Raw genomic sequence first — 22,501 nt, 5'->3', positions numbered from 1 at the left:
GGGAACATGTCCGAGGCGTATAGGTACGCAAATGTGCGCACGTGTGAACGACGTGACGCTGGGTGCCTGCCACTCTGCTCAACCGCTCTAGCTGACTCCACGCAATTATAGATCCCTAATTACGAACCCGCACGGTCTGCTCGGTACATCTATTCCTCTCTCATTTCCACCCCCCTGATCCAGCCCCGCTTTCTGCAACCCTAATTCCGTGTCCCTCCGCCTCGCCTCCTCGCGCTACTATTACCACCCGTATCTCAATCCCGAACCCTCTGCCACGCCACTATCGGCTCCTCCTTTGCCTCTCGGCTCCTTCCTTCCTTCTCTTCCTCGCGTCGCTTCATGTTTTTCCCGTGCGTTCCATGGAGGAGAACCGGCCTTCTCCCATCCATCCTCTCCCCCCTTCTCGACCCCTTCTCGACCCCCTTCTCGACCCCCTACCACGACTCGCGCTCTCTCTCTTCAGCCTCGGCTCGGTTAATTAACTCCCACCTCATTAACGGGCCCAACCGAGCAGCATTCTCTTCTCGAGAGTAAGCAATCCATCGCGCAGCTTGTATCCAGCGTGTCTCGCGGTGCCACGTGTTATTAATAATTGTTTTCGGCCGGTTCTCCGATGGCCAATCTCGCGTTCGGCATTACACGCACACCGCCCCCGTACCATGCAGGCCTGCACGATCCATAAACGACGCTCGGCCGTGTGTACGCGCGCGTGCATGCACAGACGCGAGGGGGAACGACGCGCCGGTGTGCAGGCACTCTTACGGAGAATCTAATTAAAGTTTGATCTTATTACGTCGAAATATAATGATATCTGGTTTATAACGCGTTTAGTAATTTTATGCAGGGGGAGGGCGCGCCGAGCTAATTAAGCGCGTGCACTTAAACCGCATGCGCGTCGGGAGATATACTGCATCGTGTTCTTGTTCGTTTTTTCCTCCTCCTGCACCCCTCCCCTATCCCTTTTTTTTCCTTTAATTCAGCGCTCCGCGTATCTGCGCGTCGAGACGTCGCAGCACGTCTCCGCTCGCTTCTTTCTCCGCGCGAGATGATATATTATTGGACGCGTTTTATGGTCGACCGTCGTGCGGGTCTTGTTTCAATTCGTTTAGATACGCATTCTAATTAAGCCCGCCTTGGAAGAGCGCTTCGTTATGGAACAATAAGTGCATCGTCCTCCCCACTGACTCCGAGTCACCATTCATTCAACATAGAGAATAACGACGGTAATAAAAACACATACTACGAACGTCGTCGTCGTTATCGACCGTATACCGAGTCGAAGTTTCAAAATTGCCGCGAAATTCGAATACATAGCACACAGTAGATATTTGGTCCGTGTAAACACGCAATTACAAATGCGCAGAGAAACACGATTATCAGGAATTAAACTCGCCTCGCGACGCATAGCCACGCTGCGATATTAACGACGTCCGCGAAGTTGAAGCGGATTATCGACGGCCAATAAAAACGCGTCCAGGGGAAATAAAACGGCAGTTGGTCGCGTTACGGAAAATGAGCGGACTTAAATCGCGGCAATTCAACTAACAAGACCGTCCGGCAGCCAGCTCACCTTGTACCGGTTTAACGTGTTCCCGTCGACATTTAAATCGCTTTAAATATTTATTTCGCGCTACCGGGGCTAAATTTTTTATACCGTTTTGCGTCATTAACGAGGAATAACCTCGTTCGCGAGGCAGCCCAGTTGATAGTCTTTTGACGATAGCGCGAACGCCCCTCGACGCGACGGATATTACGGAAATACCCGTGGCTTTAAGATCGCGAGCCGTGGTCCCATGGCGCATCTTTACGGAGGAGCAGTGGGCGTAAAATGTCGACGGGGGTGGTAAGAGAAAGCCGCGGTCGAAAATGGGTGAAAAATAAGCGAGGAGTTTTAGCGAAATTACTTAGACCCAATTAAGTCGAGTTTACCTTAGAGCTAGGTAGGATTCGCGGCTCCAGCGTATCGAGGAGAGAAGGAAGGTTGGCAGAAGCAAGTGGGAGAGAAAGAGAGTTAGGATAGGAGGGGGTGAGAGGAGCACAAGGGCGATGGGAATTCAGTTTCCCCCTGCTAAGAGGGTTTGCTTGTATCCCTGGAGATGCGCATACGTCATCCGATTAAAATTAGTAATTAGCTAATTAACTTAAGCACGTAGCACTCCAGGCTAAGTAAGTTGACCGCCTGATTATGATGCATCGCTTCCGAGTTCGAATCCGCGCGCGCTCGCGACCGCGAAGAAAAAAGAGGATCGTGAGCGAAGGAAGAAAATGGTAAAAGCGAGCGAGGGAAGAAACGCAACATTCCCCTTCGGACGTCACAAGGATTGTTCCATGCGATTTATTTCTCGAGTTACCGTTTGCACGCGCTTATCGCGACCGCCTCGTGGCTCTCTTAAAAGCAAAGTTCTCTGTCGAACAAGCCCGCAACGCGTTGGTCAGAAATTTATTCGGCCGATTGTTTCAACACGGAAGCGACCAAGTGAGTTTTTCCCCTAGCACGACGCTGCGAATGAGCTAACGAGCTATGCGAAACATCGGCTTAAATTTAGTTGATTCTCTTGAATCGCGCAAAAACGCGATCCCCTTAACAAGAGAGACGCCAGGGTCGTATATAACTCAAGAATAATGAAGACAATTTAGCAACGTGGGAGAGAAAATGGAGCAGAAAAAGACACTTCGATCCGCGGGGGTTAATCGTTGTCGTTCGAACGAATCCCCTTAAAAGGATAGGCCTTAAGACGTCGATGTGACAACGGTCTCGAGCTGAATCACCATTCCGTATCGGATCCCGCGGTATCTCGGACCCGCAAATTCCACTTTCGCCGCGCGTCCTAGCGGCAGGCCAGTGACGTGAGTGGAAAATTGATATATGCACGGAGTGATATCTAGTGGAAAAGTGTACGGTATCGTGGTATCCGAAGTAGCGCGACCAAAGGGACGCGCGTCGTCGAGAGTGATTCAGAAGTGCTTTCCCGTGTTCCTTAACTAACCGTTCGTCGGTCCTGTGGACGCGTCGCGTCGCGACGACCACACTCGTCCCGCGCGATCGTGACAAGGACAGAGGCTAAAGGTCCTTTCCCTCTTCCTCCCCTTTCAACCCCCGGTTCGATGCTCGAGCCTCTCGCTGCGCCTTGCCGCTTCTCAGATCTTCTACCGCGTTCCCTCTTCGCCACCGAATAATCATCGGTAATCGTTACTGTACGGTCGTTTGTCATATTTGCATTGCATTACCCAGAGAGCGGTGGTTCGTACTCACGCGGCGAATAATTTCCAGAGAAATAATGAGCAGACACGAAATTGGTATCTATTAACGCGCGTAATTAGAGTATCCTGTTAGGGGGTTGTTATTAGATCGATTAGACATTCAAAGTTTCAATTTTGCTAATGTACTGAATATACACGACGAAAGGATAATGCAGCGAGAATCCTCGGAGACGAATTCGTGGCTTTGCTTCCTAAGTGATAGGCGACGTGGCCAGAGCTGTGGCCATTGGGATGCCTCGGAAGCAATGTATCATCGTTAAAGGATTGTGAAAGATGTGTCGTCGTTTCTCCCTTTTCCCTCTGTCCCTTATCTTCCTACTATCACGAGTGGATTTAATAATTTATCTTCTAAACAAATAATGTGAGTACAGAGGAACGCAACTAGCATTGGAAGTTGATAGTATAAAAAAATGTCTTTTACGGGTTAAAAGGAATAACCTTTGGTCGAAACTAGACGATTCTACGAGGTCGTGTCCTCGTTCAAAGATATCTACGTGCAGGGATTGCAAGAGCGGAAGCCCAAAGCTTCCGATTGACACCGTCACCCTCGTGTAATAGGACCCGTATGTGTAATTTGCCGGAGGACCAGTCGCGCACACGCTCGCCTGTATCTCGATTAGAATTTCTTTGAACCCTCATATACAGCTCATACAGAGCCTCTGTGTCCGTGTCTTTCACCCCGAATCCTCGTCGACCGATGCGGGCTCCTACCGGGCAACGACGCCCCGATTCTTCGTATAACAAACTATTAACAGTAAATCTAGTCGAACCATTAAACGAGCCCACATTTCTCCGACCATCGGGAAAATTCTAAATAGTCCACGATTTCCAATCTTGGATGGAGGAATAATACGAGGTTCATTTTCATTTCATTTAAAAGACTCCTATTTGCCAGATATTAGTAGAAAAACGTGTCTTTGAAGATGTTAAACTGGGTTTGTAAACATCGTTTACGGACAATAATCAATGAATATATTCATCGTAGCGTGGTCATGGAGTAACAGATCATTCGATGCTTTCCTCTATCGCGGCATCGTTCGTTACACCAGGCTCCTTCGTCTCGTTAGTTCAGCCAGCACGACGGTTCGTCGAGCGAGAAATGAGGAGCAAATAAATCAAATTTCCCCTCGATCGGCGAGATCTTGTCAATATCGTGACGATAATGTCGTGATACTATACCCAAGATCGAGGATATTTCTGGCGTCCGTCGTGTCGATCACGGCATAGTAATCCAACTTCAAACTCCGTTCGATTGGTCGGTCAGTATTATATCTAGCTGTAATTAGTGTACGAAACTGGGGGGCAGCACACGTGTAATGCTCACGTTAATTACCTGACATGTTTAGCATGCATTACATCCACGTATACGAGGCGGTAGCACCGACCCATCCTGCCTGTCTACCTGCTCGGCCTGTTACGCTCTACCTACAGCCTACTCGTGTGTTTCGTACCGAACCGCGCGCAGTAGCAGGTAATGAGCGAAACGAGCGAATTTTCGGTAAGTTACTAGCACGAACTTCAAATTGGAAGGAACCCGCCGGCTGCTATTAAGGCGACCACACATCGTTCGTTATTGCTACACTCAGGAGAGATACCTCACTCCGCTTCTCCTTATCAACGTGCCAACCCTGCCGCTTTGTCTCCGCACTCTCTAGTTAGGGAACAATCGCGACGCGAAGACGTCTCGAGCAATTATTCGATCCTGATAAATTATTATCCCTTCCAACGAGCAGATTTCACCTCTTACCAGTGTGAACTATAGCAAGATTCCGTAGAACGCTGAAAATTCAACGCACGTTACACGAGTCTTTGGGCTGAAGGAGGTGAGAATAATGACTAAAAACATTCTCAGTTGGACAACTGCAAAGAATGATCTATTTATAAAAAAAATGAGAATGTCTCTGTATTGAAATAAATTTTCATTAATAAAGGGAGAAGTAGCGCATAAAGGTCACTTAGGAATTCAGTGGGATATGCTCTACAGAAAAACAAGAACTACCGTCATTTTCATACTTAACGAGGGGCCTATATGCATAAGACAAAGTGCATCATAAAGATTTCACCCAGGCTTGTTCCGATACGGTGACCGGTCGGAGAAAAACAAGCTGCATTCGTAACGGAAAGAATGATTAATATCGTACGAAAGGCAAATGGACGGTGAAGGACGACGGACGGGATCGTGGCTAGCACGATCGGCTATCCGAAATAATGCATAGAACGTAGAGTGCACGTAACGGAATAACAATTTCCTACTGCATTAATTAGAGGTCGACGAGGCGTGAAATCGAGGTTTACGAAGCGTCAACTAGTTTTACACATCGCGACGGAATAATAACGTCGCGACACGACTAGAATCCCGAATACATTAGCAGCGGCGCATAGCGCGCGCGCCGCGGTCTCTGTTGGATCGTTGAAAACCAAGGGATCGGGGCAAGAGGGGGGAGGGAGGGTTGGTAATGATTAACGACAAACGTTAATGTCCAAAATTTGATCGTACCGCTGCCGATGCAATTATTGTAATCGTTGACGTGGACCGTGAACCGCCGAGCACGGCAGAAGAGAGCGACGACGAAATTGAATGAAACGTATCGTTCGCGCGCGGAGTCGCGCTCTCGGGTTGGAAAACAAGTCACGCGCGTTACTTTGCGCACGGTGTAATTTTAATTCGGCCAAAAGCCGAACGTTCGCTCCCGAAATTGGTGTTTTAATTGCGATCAACCGTGTAATGAGCGGCAGCGGTCAATTAACACTTTCGAGACGCACGTGCACACGGCCAATACGAGGAAACGCGCGCGCGCGAGCGCGACCATGTACACTCTTGGACTAGGTCATCGCGTATGCGTGTAGGGACAACTACGCGCGTGTACGTTACATGCGAAGTAGACGGCTGGAATTGACGTTTTTGTTTCCCCGATATCAATTTCGGAGTGACGATGAAAGGCTTTTAATTGGGATTGGCGATGCTGCTGATGGCGACTGAATCGTCCATCGACGGTAATGGAACGGCGATAAACGCGAGTAAATCTCGCCGCGTGGAAATTCAACGAAGCTCCTTTTATTAAAAAAAAAAAGGCTGCTTTTGAATTGAATTCTACGACCCGTGGCGACAGGTTACTGAAGGCTAAAAATAGATAATAAAGTGACATTGAGAGTGACGCAGTGTTCGAAACTTGGACATCCGTTACAAAAGAGACATAATACAAAATATCCTTGGAAAGATATCTCAACGTGCGTTAATAGCTTCACGCAACGTTCAGCAATGAAGAAAAATGGAATTGATCGAGGTCTCTAATGGCTGAAAACCAATTGTTCCCTTTCAATAAGTAATTTCAGAAGAACTGCTTCCCATCTAAGGAACCAATAAATGTTTTCTACGTAAGGTGAGTTAACGACGTTTGCAGAATCGGTTATTCTATTGGGAAAATTTTCCATGGTTTTCTTCTTTGCAGACACTTAATCGTCAGGTTGTGAAACCAAGTGTCTGCTGAAGCATAAAATCGACGACACTTTTCTCGAAGGCTGTTTAGTCGACGGGAAGGGAGTCGACTGCCTGTCAATCCGAGAAAATTGCGGATATGGTACTTTCCAACTGCGGTGGGTGAGTGTCATTTCCTACATCGAATATAACGTTACGCCGCGCGACTAGTTGCAGGACTCCCAACATTCGAAAATTGACTGGTAATTTGTTTATCTCGAGTCGATGAAACTAATGCACGAGGCGCGAGTTTGCGATGCACTCGGACAGGCTAGCATCCGTTGTATCGGAAGTGGAATCGTTAACGGCTATACACCTAGTCAAGCATCGAAATATAGTGTCAACTATTTATAACCTAACATCATTTATCACAATTTTCAGTCAAAACATTTAAAATGACGGAAATAGGATTTGAATATATCAATTAAATTTGATTTCCCCTCCCACTCTATTCGAAAAAAAGAACTTCAAAACGTAACGCGGGAAAAATATTGCTTTTTTATATGCACTAGTATTAGAGTATTTGAGATAAAAATAGATCGTGAATGGACACAGTGGACATACAGCCAAATATCCTTAAATGGACTTAACCAACCCAAGCGAATCTAGATGAAATAACAGTAGGCGGATGTAAGGCATGAAATACAATATGGCCGTAGGCTAACACAGCACAAGCAAGGGGATATCCTCTGATCTATCGTAAAACAAGTTCAAATGCTTTATTCTGGCGAGTCGCCACCAGCGTTTCGTGATAACGGAGTATAACGCTAAGCTTCGAAACCGTTTCAAATATATACGTTAAGCACTGGTTCTAGCACTGATTCCAGTTTGAATGGCCAGAGTGAAAGCGGGAAAGTACGCAGTGAAGTAGTCGGAAGAAGAGTGGGTCGAAATACCTTTGTCATCCTCTTTGAAGACCATTTCCCGCGGTGATACAATAGCTCCCCACAGTCGCCTATTGATCGATGATACTGGGAATAGTTATGTTTCACTGAACACATTCTATTACGAAGTAACAATCTGATCGATCGTAGAAAGTGAGTAACACGGTCGACTCGCACGAAAGGAGGCGTTAACTTTGGCTAGATTTGAATTTCACATGTAGAAAAATGACACCGACGACGCTGGTCCATCTAGCGACAAAACTTGGAACTAGAGAATCAACATGCCTCTGGTAACTCTCGCAGAAGCGACATTATCTCTGAATCGTGCGCAGTCACTTCCGTTCCTTATCGTTCGGGTACATTGTTCCCGTTCTAATTATAATGCGAACGAGAGAAACGTTATAATTACTTGATAATATTTTGCGACGTTAAATGATCGACAACGAGCGTTGAAAACACCGAGGCGAGACTCGGAGTTTTAACGTTCGATTTCGATGATTGACGATCGAGCGTCCGAGATAAATTGGTTAAAATTAAACTCTGGCAGAAACTAACAAAGGAGAAGGGCGGGTAGAGACAGGGTGACGAGAACGGATGGTTAGTATGGGGATGGAGAGTAGAATGGGGAATGGGCAAACAGAGCGCAATTAACGTGCGACCATTAAATATGTACGCGAGTTTACTGCGCCACGATACGTGTGTGCAGACCCAGCGCAAATGCATTGGCTATCGAACGCTCGCGCGCCACTACCGATCTCTTCTTGCTGCCTGTTGGCACAGCCGCTTGATTAGCTCCGCCATATTTACATATCATTAGCCGAGTGTTTGCCCGAGTCGAGGATTCCCCTCACGCGTCACCCGTTGTCCGTCAATACGCGAAATAAAAGTTATTACGCCGTTCAAAATAACCGTATCAATAAAAATCGCTTTTGCGAGAGTCATTCCCACCGGGGGTGCCACGCAATCGTTACGTCAACGTAAACAAATGTCTCCTATTACCTAAATTGGGCAGCATTAAATGATTCAAATAATTTCACGATTTTTATGTATCAACAGTTAACTGTATAAGAGTGAACGGCTTACAATTTGGATCTTCTTACATTTCAGTTTTACTTTATTCATAAAAATACGAATTTCGATCTTAATCTCGTTGCCTACATTGCATAACAATTTCTTTTTTTCCATTTTCTCGTTTTATACACTAGTTAAATGTATTGGACAAGCTGACGGCGAATGCCGCGAGAAAAAAAGACAAAAACACAATAAATAGATTAACGAACTTGACTGCTTAATGACGTCCAATTTTCAATCGGACAAATTACCTTTCTTTATGATAACATCGTGATTTGGTTATCACTATACAAATCGTAGTGTTCGGCACAATCTAATTGATGAAAGACATCCGCTTCTGTCGCGGACTTAAACCGTAGTGAATACTGTTACTTCGAATTTATCGAAGAAAATGCTTACGAAGTTGGTAAACGATGCATGAAAAATAATAACGTTCCACTTCCTGTCTTTTTCGAAGCATTTACCTCGATTTAAAACATCTTTTTGAAAATAAAGAAGTTGATAGCGTTACGCTTCATTTGTAGGAAACTCTGAATCGTAAAATTAAAGGTAGTAACGTTCACTAACGTTTCATCTATTTCTTAACGTACACGTAACCTTAACGCCTAGGTGTTCGATTACGGTAACGCGATTTTGATTATCCTTTTCTTTCCCTCTGTCTCTCTTAATTTCAGTATGGCGACGTGTCCAAATCAGTCTACTGAATCGTACACATTTCTCGTGCTTATCCGTAGAAATTAGTGTAAAAAGTACCATTTTTTAAATTACTATTAAGGCAGTATGGTAATATGACTCAGCTTACGTATAAGTAGGCTTCCCTTCGACTTTCTCTACCCTTTATAGATCGCCCAGAATCTGTTGGATATGTGCGTATTTCTTACACATCGATATTGCCAATGTCGATAAAACAATGTCCCAAGCTTCCAAAACTCAGTTTGCACGAATAATTTTATAAAGATGCTATGCAGAATAATTCTTAACTCGTTACCAATTTTATCAGCTACTGTATAAACTACAGAAATGATTCAAAATCTCTACTAATTCTTCATTAAAACATATTGTTCGATTGGAAGATATTCAAACTTGGTCCTCACGCTTCGTTAACTATTATGAAATGATCAAGGAAAAGCCCAATAAACAACAATCAATAAATAAACGAATAGACAACATAGCCAATAGAATTCTAGTCGTAAAGTAATCATACGTATCCTCCTAGTGGACCGTAAATGGTACTTGATAATCATCGTTATAGTTGTGTTATACAAACGATCGTATTGTTCGTCAAGGCAGTTAGTGAAAACAGGAACTGCCTAACAAGCTCTGCAGCGATTACGAATAACCTAATTCTCTTTGCCTTTAGGTATCCTACTTAAGTAACAGATTCAAATGCAGTACTAAACATGTACAAATTCGAATTTATTCCGAAAGAGTGGTCGTATTCTTAATAAGTTTCATAAAACTTAACGTAGTCCACGCGAGAAACCTTAGTGCTTAAAAAGTAATCAACATAGTCAATGAAAAAGAGAAAAAGAAGTTTCAGCAATGAGCATAATCAGCACGTTAATACCGCATTCTAATCTAACTAACCCTAACAAGTGGCAGCATTACTACAATCAGTTTCCAGCATAGCCGACTCGAACTGCTCGAGCACTTGCATACTCTCCGGAGATACAGCATTAATGCCCAAACGTTCCTTGTACTCGTTTCCGGACAATCGTCGCCGAGAATACTTTATAGTATCGTTCATCGCTTGCTCCGGAGTATCGCTGTCGCTCGTGTTGCTACTGCTGCTGCTGGTTGAACGTCTGCCACTGGATAAGTCTTGTCTCTCGGTATCAGCCTTATCGTCAGGAACTGAGACCTCATTGTGAAGCTCCAAAAAATTGCTTTGTGCGTTACACAGAGACGCTGAATCTTGTCGATCTCTTCGATTCTCTGGCACTATTTCCGCGATGCGCCTCGGATAATTCACGTCAGTTTGAAATGTACCGCTCAGTACATTATTTTCTTCATCGTTATCAGTTGCGCTCGTGAGTTTAACGTACGTATTATTACGTTTACGCTCATACGTAATGATATCGGTTGGTCTATTAATTGGGGTCAGAACAGAATCATTCTCATTCTTCTGATTCTTTTTCATTATGATCCTTCTCGATAGCCAACTTGTTTGTTTGACATCACGATCGGTGAAATCATCTCCAAAATTACTAGATTTCAAGGGTGCCTTGCCGACGTACTCGTTAGTGTTTGCATCGTCGTCCGTGGCTTCAGTGATTTCGAGTTCGTTTCTTTCGGAAACGAGACCGCTTTTATATACTAGCTTTGCTCTAGATGGCGCTGGTATATGCGCTTCTTCCAATTTCACGTGCTCGAAGAATTTTGTGAGGGCACCACGCTGCAATTGGACCGGAGACTCATTTCGTTCGCCTGATTCCAGTTGGTACTCTTGATACAGCTGTTGCTGCCGGTTGACTGTGGTATCTTTGTCACCTGGGCTGAAGTCTCGTGGCTCTCGAGAATTATCGGTGATGATATAGGACTTGTTATGGCCTGCGAACAGTGAGTGGAGAAGACCACCGGTTCGAGGCCTGTACTTTGAACGACCACCGAACAGGGTTGTCTCCTCTGGCTCGCTTGACTTTGTGATTTGTAACTGTTTATCGGATTCTGTACTGTCGTAGGAAGGCAATAAGATTTCTGTGGCTCTGGCAGATCGCAGCTGATTGATACTAAACTTTCTTGCTGGCTTGGCTCGGGACTTTCTGCCGTTGAAAGTCGATCGTTCCAATTGATATTCGGCCGTGATGGAAAGATTTTCTGTGTCGATGATGCGGTTGAGTGCGGGTACTGCACGATTTGTTTGCTTCTTACGGTTACGATTGATGGAGTTGGACAACTGCTTACCAACGAGCATGGCGGAGTTGGTGACCGAGATCTCGGTCTGAACGCGAGAGTTGTAGCCTGATGTGGTTGGCAGCTTATAGTTGAGCATTGTAGCGTGACTTTGGTCTTCGGAAGACTGGCTTGCCCTTCTGGCTGGTTCTGTGATTTTCTTGACGATGAGGTATGATTGATGCTTTTCTGATTGGACGCTGCTAACTGGTAGCTGATAGGCGTAGGACACTTGGGGCTCTGTTCTGTCGACATAGGCGATGCTCGATCGAGGCAGCTGATTGAGGACGATGGAGGAGTACGGCACGATACTTTCTCGTTGCTCGGCGTTGATTGAGGACGGCCCGACATCCGACTGGTTGACGGCTGATGAGGAGGCGTTGTTTGAAGAGATTGGGATGAGGAAGGTCGAGGAGGGAAGCTGACCGATGCCGATGGCGGTGGAGAGTCCCCGCTTTTTCTGAGCTGCATCAGCTTTATGAAGTCCACAAGTCGTTTTATAGATCTCTGAGTCTTCTCTTGTTTTCCTAATAATTCCTGGCGTGTGCGCTGTTGTAACTGTCAAAGGAGAAATAACGAAATAATTAGTTAGATGAATTATTTTAATATGGTGGTATACGAAAATAATTTGAAATTTATGTTTATCATCTAATTGATAATATCGGGACGAAGATGCGCATGCTCTTAATACATGATTTAACGGATAAACTGATTCTGAGTGGTTTCCGATTCTATAGTACTCACACATATACTATTTTAAAATATATTTCTCATACACGGATCTATGTTTAGCAATATAAAGCATATAATTGAAATTTAAGAAGAAAAGATGAAACATTGAGACCACTTTTCTTTAAAAAATATTCAAGTTGGAATTGTACGTGAAGGAAGCATCGTGCATTCCGTGCTCTCACGGATTAACGAGTAAAATTATTGCTGCAGACAAACAGTATTCACGACTAACTTTATGATCTACTTTGTGAACGGCACATATACAGGAACTCTACAGCAATAACGTTAATAAAAGTCAAAGAATGCCAGAGACAAATCGATTCTTCTTAATCCAGAGAATTAGTTTCTGTTAGAAAAGATCGATACGCCTTTGAAAAATAATATTCAAAACGAAGAAAACAAGAAAAACGTAGAGATCTTGCAGGTTCTCACTGATGAAAAAACAAAAGACATGAAAAATGTCTGCGTACGATTTCATTAACTGAATGGCATTCCAAATGAAAATAAAAATTTATGAATTTTTTTCTACGCAGGCCACAGGACGAACCTGAAGTGACTGGCCGAGTAGTTGTGAGCGTTTTTCCAACTCGTAAACCTGCAATCTCAGATCCGAGTTTCGCTCGCGCAGCTCATATCTTTCTCTCTCTTTCTCCTCTGCAAGATATTTCGCGTTCAATACACGTTGCTTTTGTGTGCCCTATTACTGACGATCGACCAAAAAGTTCTTCTTAATTGCAAATTCTTCTGCCGTATTCGAGGAGCCGGTCTCACTCGCGGACACTTCTTCCGGCAGGCTGCTCTCTCGTTTATTCTCTCTGTGTGTTTACGCTCAATAAAGTCTGCGGCAACGCTGCGATACCTCGTTGCACGTTATATCTACAAATTGTGGACCCATGTTACACAATTTCCTGCTCTTCTATAGGAATAACGTGCCTGCATTATCTACAAGTACTTCTTTTTATTCTTTTTTCGTTAAACTGCGTTTCACCAGTAAAATATACGCAAACTTTTGACTATCAAATATAACCGAAAGTGTCACTTCATTACTTGTGCTATTGGGAACATGTATGGATATCACAATACATCAAAAAAGATGTACCCGGATGGTGCCGCCGCGAAATGAGATAAGCGTGCCACGAACAGTCATAATAGCTAGTGTCTGCAGGAAACAAGAACTTTTTGTCAATCACACGATCAACTTTACTACAGGTACAGATCCTTTCAAAAACCAAGGATGATTTACCGAATTCTTCATCCTTCTTGAACGACCGACGACCCTCCTCCTGCTGCTCCCCTTCCTCGCCATCTTCGATTTCTTCTTCCTCAATTAGTGCACATTTGGGACATATTCGAGACGGTGCAGGTGATATGGAGTGACAGGACACGTGATAGTTAGATGCGCAATTTTCACATACGGTAAGTGTGCCTGTAAAAAAAAATTACTGCATAAGTCTTCTGATCTCAATCATCGAACTATTTTTAAGAATAAGGAGAATCATGTACTACGTACCTGGATTCCTACAACTTATACAGACTGCAGAATCATTACTGATCCTCTCAATAGTCAGACTCGATGGTAAACCGGGTATGTGAACAGCCTTGTTGCCAATCGATTGAACAGATTTTACAGTGGACACAGGCAACTGAATCTGACTGGGTCCATTTTCAATCTTGGCCTTGTGCGAAAACACTTTACTTTCCGTCGCGTTCCTAAGAATATTTGGCCGTGTGGACGTCTTCTGAACAGGGATCAAAGACTTCATAACAGTTCTCGACGTTGGCGGTGATGTTGATTTTGGCGGTTGTGTTACAGGCTTTACGGGAGGAGGCGACGGTCCGTTCAGACGCGCAGTCGTTTGTCGAGTTTGAGGAACATTTCCGGATTGTAAGTATGAATGTCTTTTCCGTTTCTAGAAGGGGAAAACGTATAATTGTATCTTTAATCCAAACCTTCAATTCAGTGAAGACAAGAATAATGTTTACAAATGAAAATATTTACAGTTGGCACTTCAAGACTGGAATATACAAATTGAGGATTGGCGGTACTACGACGTTTCCTCTCAGCCCTCTTATTTTGCAATTCGGCACACGATACGGTAGTAATAAGGCCAAGAGCGCCCAAAAAATTGATTTTCTGTATCGAGTCAGCCTTGCGTTCCTTCTCTGGCTCCTCTTTCTCCGATTTCTCGTTGGAATTCTCATCCATGGAGACCTCGATAACATCGTCCTCGCCAGAGATCGTTTCCACCGAACTGGGACGTCTTCTAAACGATGAAAAATAAAAATAAATGAATTATGTTGTACAATAGATGGCGTGCTAGATTTCAATTAAAATTGCTTACTTTGCTGGAACAGTATTCCGAGGGGGCGAAGGAACATCACCGTTTCTGACGACATCCTCATAGTCCTCTTTCGATTTCTTCGTACTAAACTCATTGCCACCAGTCTTCAATTTGGTCTCGTTGTTATTCGTAATATGATTATTGTTGTTCAAGCCAAGAAGCGATGCGATGGAAACTTTCGCCCCGTTCACATTCTCCGCTTTGAACGTTTCGACCTCTTTGCGCAGCCGCTGAACAACTTGCTTCTGCGTGTTAAGATTGGAAACTATGAGCGTGAGCTTCTCTCGGATGACAATCATAGGAAAACTTTCTTGGCAGACTATGTTACAGGAATCGTTTAAAGGCGAGTCCGTTTCATTACGCGGCGAGCAAACATATTCTTAGCAAACACTATGTCATAAATTATGTGAGCAGCTTCGTAAGCCTCGAACACATTTTGAAAAAATGAAGCAACTAGAACGTCGAGCAGTCCATTCTACCAAGAAAATGTTCCTGTGCTCCAAACTTATCGCAATTATTCTGCGATCAAAGAATCTTACAATTATTTAACGAATTGTTGAAAAGATAACAAATATTTCGCATCAATATAACTACAGGCTTGCCCGTCCCATAAACTCTCATTTTTCTCGACTTCCAAGAGAGTTCCCAATGGAAAAACGATACCGCGCCGGAAGCTCATCGTCCCTATCAACTTTCAGGGAGGAAAAAGCATGAAAGAAGATTTGCTGCTCTTTACTTCCGGAGGGCAAAGAATCCGTACACTTTGCAGCCACTTCGTTAATAATCCTTAAAGGATATATCTAACGGCCAGTCAAAATACACAGTACATCTCGGGGGAGACGGCAAGGAACTTCCAGAAGTTTTCAGAAGTGATGTTTAACTCGTGAAACAATGAACAACGGGCGAAGTAGCGGGGAAACGAATGTGGAGAACGACAGAGGGATCGGGGAAGAAAGTAATGCGAAGAGGGAAAGAAGAGGCAGAGAAAGGAGAGAAAAAACGCGGAGATTTCGTAAAGAGCTGAAAACGTTTCTGCGGAACATTTTATTGATTGAGCCCCTCGCCTCTGCTCGGCCCCTTCTCTCCTTCCTTTTCACCCAAGTTCCATTCTCTCTCTCTGCTCTCTCCTCGTCTCACGCCCTCCACCCACTCGAGCTCAGTGTATCCGTGTGTATACTCGTCTCTCTTGCCTCCTCTCCCCCTCTTTAACCATTTCTATCCGTTTACGTATCTCCTTTGCTTTGGCAGCAATCTACCTGGATCGGTCGTTTATAGGCAACGAGGAGGAAGAAGAAAAATGGCAGACAGAGCCGTGGGAAGAAGTTGGGCAAAACACGAGGAGAACCGAAGGGGATGGGGAGATCGGCGACGGGTGTATCCGCGTCGACGGAATTACCACGGAAATGTTTAGAAAAGGATGCTGTGACATAGCAAAGCGCATCCACCAGAGCAGCCTCCGCGGGGCGAGACTTGTCTGGCTATCGATTCCACGTCGATTCCCGAATCCAGAAAGATACGCGTCCGAATCGATTCTATAATTCAACGTGAATGCGTTTCAGCTTCGACAGAGAGCTTTCGCGAATATATTTCTCGTATATTGGAAATCTGATCAGGAGACTGATTTGCACCGGCGAATTCTCTTCTGCTCTTCTGGCATTTTTAGCTTCACGAGGTACATTTATTTGAAGTCTTTTCTCTCTAACGGAGACGAAATTTTCCGAGCGATGCAGGAGATTATTATGTAGCAAGTTTGATAACGCGACGAGCATACTTAAGGAAATTGAGAAAGAACTAGTGCATCGTGCAGCATCGACGAGAAAACAACGGCAGTCCTTCTCCACCCTCGATACGATCGACGAAGTTTGAAAAGGTGGTCGGTAAACTCGCTGAACAAGTTCGCTATTTAATTATAACTGTGCATTACTCATTCTGGCGCGCACCCTGCGAAGAAACTGCAAGCGGAGGTCGATACAGGAGCTTGATTTGATAATGTTTAAGAAATTCTTGGCGAACATGTATTTAGCCGATACTTATACCGTTACAATGAATGATACGTAATACTCCGTCTAGGGAATTCTTTATGGAGCAATGAAATACACGTGCTGCAGGAATTTCCGAGCTAACGAGAATCCAATACGGATCTCGTGATGTTTACGGAACTTCTGATGAACACAGTCGAACTTGTTTCATTGAGTTCTAGGTTGACTGAAGATCCTCAGGATTTGCGCATTGCTTCATTTAAATAATGAGACACACTTGAAAAGTTGTTACCCAATTTCCATATATTGGATTGTCGCATATGAAAGCGGCTCTTTGCATAGAGAAGCTCGGGCGATGGAATTCACTGTTTCTGGCCTCTTTAGTTAATTGAAGTAATTCATCAAGGACTTGTACTCAAATTTTTAATATTAAATAGAGATATTATCTAGGAAGAGTTGAGGTCTCTCATGAAACTAAATCATTTGAGATTCATATACAACAATACCAGTAGTAAAAAAATGGTTATTGAATAATCTGTAAGACTGAATGAAATATTACTTCCATAAAATATCTGGACTCCTGAAGCAGTGAATTTTAATTTTGAGTATGGTTATTACCATTGAGTGACTGAAATCTTTTCATGAAAGAGTCACTTCGACTTTAAACGTTTTCTATAAGAATTTTCCGATATCGATGCGATAATGTAATGTGACATCATTCCTATCCCCACGGAACGAACAGGCATAAATATGGAACGTACGCGGACAAGCCTGCCCTGGATCATCGTGAAAGAGTGAAGCTCGAGGAAATCAATTCTCAACTTACCTGGCATCTTCCCAAAGACACAATGTGCAAGTGAATCTTTTGTATCTGACCAAGTATGTCCGTATTCTGCAAAGAAAGAGAGAGGCACATCATTTTCAAATACCAAATTCTACGTAATTTAAGAACAGTGTACACAAATTGGCAATATTTTACCGCGGTTGTATGAAATAAAAATAAAACGAGAGAATTAATATTTTAGTGACATACCGGAGACACGTAGCTATCGTAACGCCACAATAACGACACGAAAGTTAGTCACACGCAGAAGGTAATTTACGAACGCACGCAACTGATGTAACAATGACCACTGCCTAATTGCAATTTCACATAATGGACAATGAAATGTTTTCAATAAATACGAACGTTCAACTGCATCGCTTTGTTAAGAGAAGCGTAATAACGATTAAAGTGTACTTATACAAAGATAAATTAATAATAATTAATAAGTCCGAGTAATAATAGTGATTTAAAAAAGGTAGAAACTTTCGACGAACGTCGACGTAATCTTGACGACGCGAGACACGGTTCAATATTCATTACAGATCAATTTTAACGCTAAAAATATCCGGTAGCGAGACTTCGTTTTCCTGCAAGCCCGCTGTGAATACTATCATTATTACAGTTCTTCATTGCTGTTCATTTCTAAGCTAGTAAATGTAACATGACTTACGTTTGGGTCGTCCTTCAGCTTGCCCACGCAGATCTGCAATTTAAGGAGGAAATTCAAGATTAATTACACTTCGTAAATTTAAACGTTTAGAAAATCATAATTTCCCCTTTGCAATGCTGATTGCCTCTTTAGCCGCGCAATGACATAATTTAGCTTAACTGTCATACTACGAAAATGACAGAATAAAGGAATGCGTATACTTATTTAAAGCACTTTAAATATATACACATATGTTCCAATTCTAATTCTAATTCATTATAATATATTCATAATTATATAAGAATGTAAAAAGTCATTTTTAAAACCTTGATATTCCCGAACTAACGCTGCTCATCATCCATTCCCTGATAATCAACGCGTAACTGAAATATCTACAGAGCTAGCAAAACAGGTTTGTGTTAACCACTTTACAAATATATCGTACATGAATATCAATTTATTAACATATTAATGACAAATCAGCTATGACCCAAAAAGTATTCACTGAAGATACTGTTCTTAGAATTTAACGCAATCAATTTATCCAAAAGATATTGCAAGAAAAACTTAAAATCGGTTTTGAACTATACCGACCGAGAAAGTGTTTCGAAGTGTGAGCAGGGCAAAAATATTCGATTTCTTGAAGTTGGGACAAGGTCGGTAGAGCAGGGCACAATGCCGATCGCGTGGCGAGAAACTTTCCCTTGTGCGCGTATCCCCCTAGTGTTCCAGCTACTTAATAAAAGTTGGTTGTAATGGACGAAACAAGAACACGCTCGCACCTACATTCCGATTTTACTGACTTATGTCTGCTAACGTACGTTTGTGTTCTGTTGATAGAATACCTTGACCCTTTGAGCGTTTATAATGCACACCTTACTACGTCGAGCGAGTATTCAGAAACAATTCAGATAAAGGCATGCTCTTATAAAACACGACAATATTTACTTCTACGGCTGTCTCAGTTGGTAAGTTTGACGCGTAGAACAATTTAGCGGAACGTGTATACATAGCGAAGCAATAAGTACAGAAGGGAGCTCAGAGGCAAACAGGTAAAAACGGAAAACGAAAGCGGCATAGAAGCAGGTATAAAAGGTATAATTAAACAAAGTGGGAGTCGAGTGTCCCGTTCGTCGAAACAAAAGTGCACGGTGGTACGGGCACGGTCGAATTGAAGTTTATGGGTGGTGTTTAAAAGAAAGAACGACCAGGGCGAGGAGAAAAGTGAACGAGGGGAAGGGAAAGAGAGAGATTATAATGCTAGAAGTTAGGAACGAACGAAGAACAGGGTGGGGGTACGGATCAACTGAACAAGTGAGTAACTGAATGAACAAGCGAGAGAAAGAGAGATAAAGAGAAACAGAATGTTGGTTCTCAAAGTCATGCGACGCATCGGTCGAAGCACTCTACCAACAAAGGTTAAGGTCTGAACACTCGTTCACCTTCGAGTTGGTGCGATTCGTGAAAAAAATGACCACTGCTTAGCAGTGTAAACTCCTAGCATGATTTAAAGCGAGGCAAAAGTTTCCACGGAACTTGTTACGCTTGTTTCACTTTCGATAACGCGCAACAACACGTCGGTCCGCACCGCCGAAGACGGAACAGTTTTACAAATGTCCAATACGAGTGAAAGGAATGCCAGGACACTTTTATAAAATAGATCGTGGGGACGTGTATGCCATATTAGTGACTCAGTTTCCGTTCGTGTTGCCGCATAAACCGGACATCTTTGATCGGGACGATTGTCTCATGAAACTTCGCAGAATTACGTTAAGGCGACGAGCCCCCGTAAATATAGTATGGAAGGTATGCATTTGTGCACGCGCGCGCGTGCTTGATGCGTATGCATGCGTCCATGCACGACTGGTGCGTGGTAATGCACCTAGAAAACTAAACCACGATGCAGGTCCTGCGAAAAGGAACTTCAAAGCATGCTTGACTTCCGTTTACTTAGTTAACGACCCTTCGATACTAGTAAATAACACTCGAGGAATATAAGGAAAAAAAAAAGAAAACTTTCGGAAAACTTCTCACTGTTCGCGTCGATTATCTATCGAGCGTACTATCTCGATTTTTCAATCGATAGGGGAACAACGTGTATAAAAGGAGCAAAAAAGGTCGGTTGGTCGGTTAAGAATGATTCGTTATAACTCGCTCGCTCGCTCGTTCGTTCGGCTTCGTACTCTCAATCTTTAAATCGCTATCGACATACATACATGCACAGCCGCGGGACTCACCTGATGATCGCGTATGGCATTTTTCAGCTTATTTTGCACCGTGAGTATTTCCTCTTGCAAACCCTTCGATATCTCCATATTTTTACTTTCTGATCACACGTTTTTCCTCCCTGTTCAAAAATCCGGCCGATTTTAGCGAGAGAAGAGGAGGACGGGAAACCCCTCCTCCCTCTCACTCTCACTCTCCCACCAAATTGACGAGAGCAGCGGTATACGCTCCGATCAACCGCACGCACGGCGCGCACCAGCCACCAACTCTTCGAGCCACCGCGACGACACTTAACCGTTATTAACTCAGGGAAATCGAACAGGTAAAAATGTCACGGGCACGGCTCGTCACTTCGTTATGCGCGCACATATGCACACCCTTATTTCACGGCACCGAACGGACGAAATAACGTCGCGAAACCGCGTACCAAAGTGAATTGTTCGCTCATCAACGAGCGTCTGTGCTGCCACCAGCACTGTTGCCTCCGTACACGGACGTGCCAAGTTGCTCGAGATCCCCTGCCACCCCTGGCCCTAACCCTCGATCCTTCTCTCTTTCTCCCTCTCCCCCTTCTCCGTCCCTCCTGCTGCGTTTATGCCCAGGGATCCGACGCGCTCCTTGAAAGCGAGTTTTCGCGCCAAGCTTCTACACCGGTGCGTGTGCCACGCGGAACACGTTTCTGCTCGATACGACGATTTTCCAAACCTCGTTCGCACGCACCCGTCGCACGGCCAGCGCTGGGTACGCTTAGAAATTTACAGAAGCACGAAACGTTCGAGGAAAAGATTTTCTCGCGACGGATCTTTTACGATAGTGAACGTTGGTAATGCCGGCGATAGTGGCGCCGCATATTTGCGATTACGAAACGAAACGGCGTTCACGATAGGAGACAAGCGTGCTCGTTTCCTCGAAGCTCGAACACGCGTTTTAGAATTTCTGCGCATTTGAAGACAGGTCTTAACATGGCCACAGTTATTGGATACGTTCAGTTACGAGAAATTAGGCGAATGGCTGTGTCGTACGGTCCTGCTTGATTTAGGAGTTATGTTGCTTTCATTTTCCTCCGCATCCTGTTGAAAAAACCAATTGTTTATACAGATTATATCGAGTTATCACACTGTTATGCGTACGCTTTTGTAGTTTTTTTTCTAACAAGAAAACAAATATATATATTTTTTTTAAATTCACAAACCTTAAATAACATTTTTTGTTCATTTGTACTCTGAATGAAATAAAGAAATACGTTTACAGTAGACTTGTATTGCCATAAAAAATGTATGATTTTACAAGTTATAAACTAAGGACATAGTATATAAGGTATTAGTTTAAATTATTTATAAACGTTATCACTCTAACATTAAGAACTTTATACGTAAGTTAAAAATTTTACAAGAATTGCAAATATATACCAAAGTGTGAAGTTTAAATCGATCAATTGCACGTGATGGCATATCACGTGATCACTAGACACATACCCATGTGTAAGATATACAGTAATGGACACAGAAAAATATAAGAATACATATAGCTCTTGTTTCATGAAAATATATTTATATCAGAAAAAATATCCATTATTCTCTGCATTTGGAACCAATTAATTCACCAACAACAACCCATAACAAAGATCAAATTTTTGAAGAAAATTTTTCAGTTTTATCGAAGTTATAAAACACAAATACAGTACATAACACCCAAAAATATCGAACTAACACACTCCGTGAACAACAGCTTTTTTTGACATTAAAGTATCGTGTGCTTTTATAATATTTTTCTACTAATTGATAATTATAGCTTATGTGACTCTATATATATTCAAGAAATATCAAATCTGAATTACATAAATATGTAAATTATTGACTACTGCATATAATCTACGTTAATCAATTATGAATTTACACTTATTTCTATAAATATGTAAGAGCAATTAACTTTAAACTCAATCGTTGTCGAAAATAGTGTGTTAAAGTAATGAAGTTTCTTGTAAGTTTATGTTGATTACTATGCTTAGAGTAACTTTCATATAAGTTTTGTTACCTTGTCGTTGCACGTAGAATAAGAAATATGTTTATATCACGTAGATGTCAGATGAAATAGAACTGAAATTATTATAATGTGTCGTTTAACCTTTTAAGATTTAGTTTCTTCGTTGGATATATACTGCACA

At 43.1% G+C, this 22,501-nt stretch overlaps 1 protein-coding gene across 1 annotated transcript; it reads right to left on the bottom strand.

Moving 5' to 3' along the window:
- Window positions 1-10,279: 10,279 nt before the first annotated feature.
- LOC143180333 (uncharacterized) lies at window positions 10,280-20,865 on the bottom strand. Its single transcript, XM_076379993.1, has 8 exons — window positions 20,349-20,865; window positions 18,133-18,165; window positions 17,463-17,528; window positions 14,658-14,902; window positions 14,315-14,579; window positions 13,826-14,225; window positions 13,559-13,741; window positions 10,280-12,141 (listed from the first exon to the last, which is right to left on the bottom strand). The coding sequence occupies exons 1-8, from the start codon at window positions 20,424-20,426 to the stop codon at window positions 10,280-10,282; spliced, it is 3,132 nt and encodes a 1,043-aa protein (XP_076236108.1). The 5' UTR covers window positions 20,427-20,865.
- Between the last annotated feature and the right edge of the window lie 1,636 nt (window positions 20,866-22,501).

Source organism: Calliopsis andreniformis, chromosome 6 (assembly GCF_051401765.1).
Source record: "Calliopsis andreniformis isolate RMS-2024a chromosome 6, iyCalAndr_principal, whole genome shotgun sequence".
Lineage (NCBI taxonomy): Eukaryota > Metazoa > Arthropoda > Insecta > Hymenoptera > Andrenidae > Calliopsis > Calliopsis andreniformis.
This window is presented reverse-complemented; position numbering and strand designations above follow the sequence as displayed.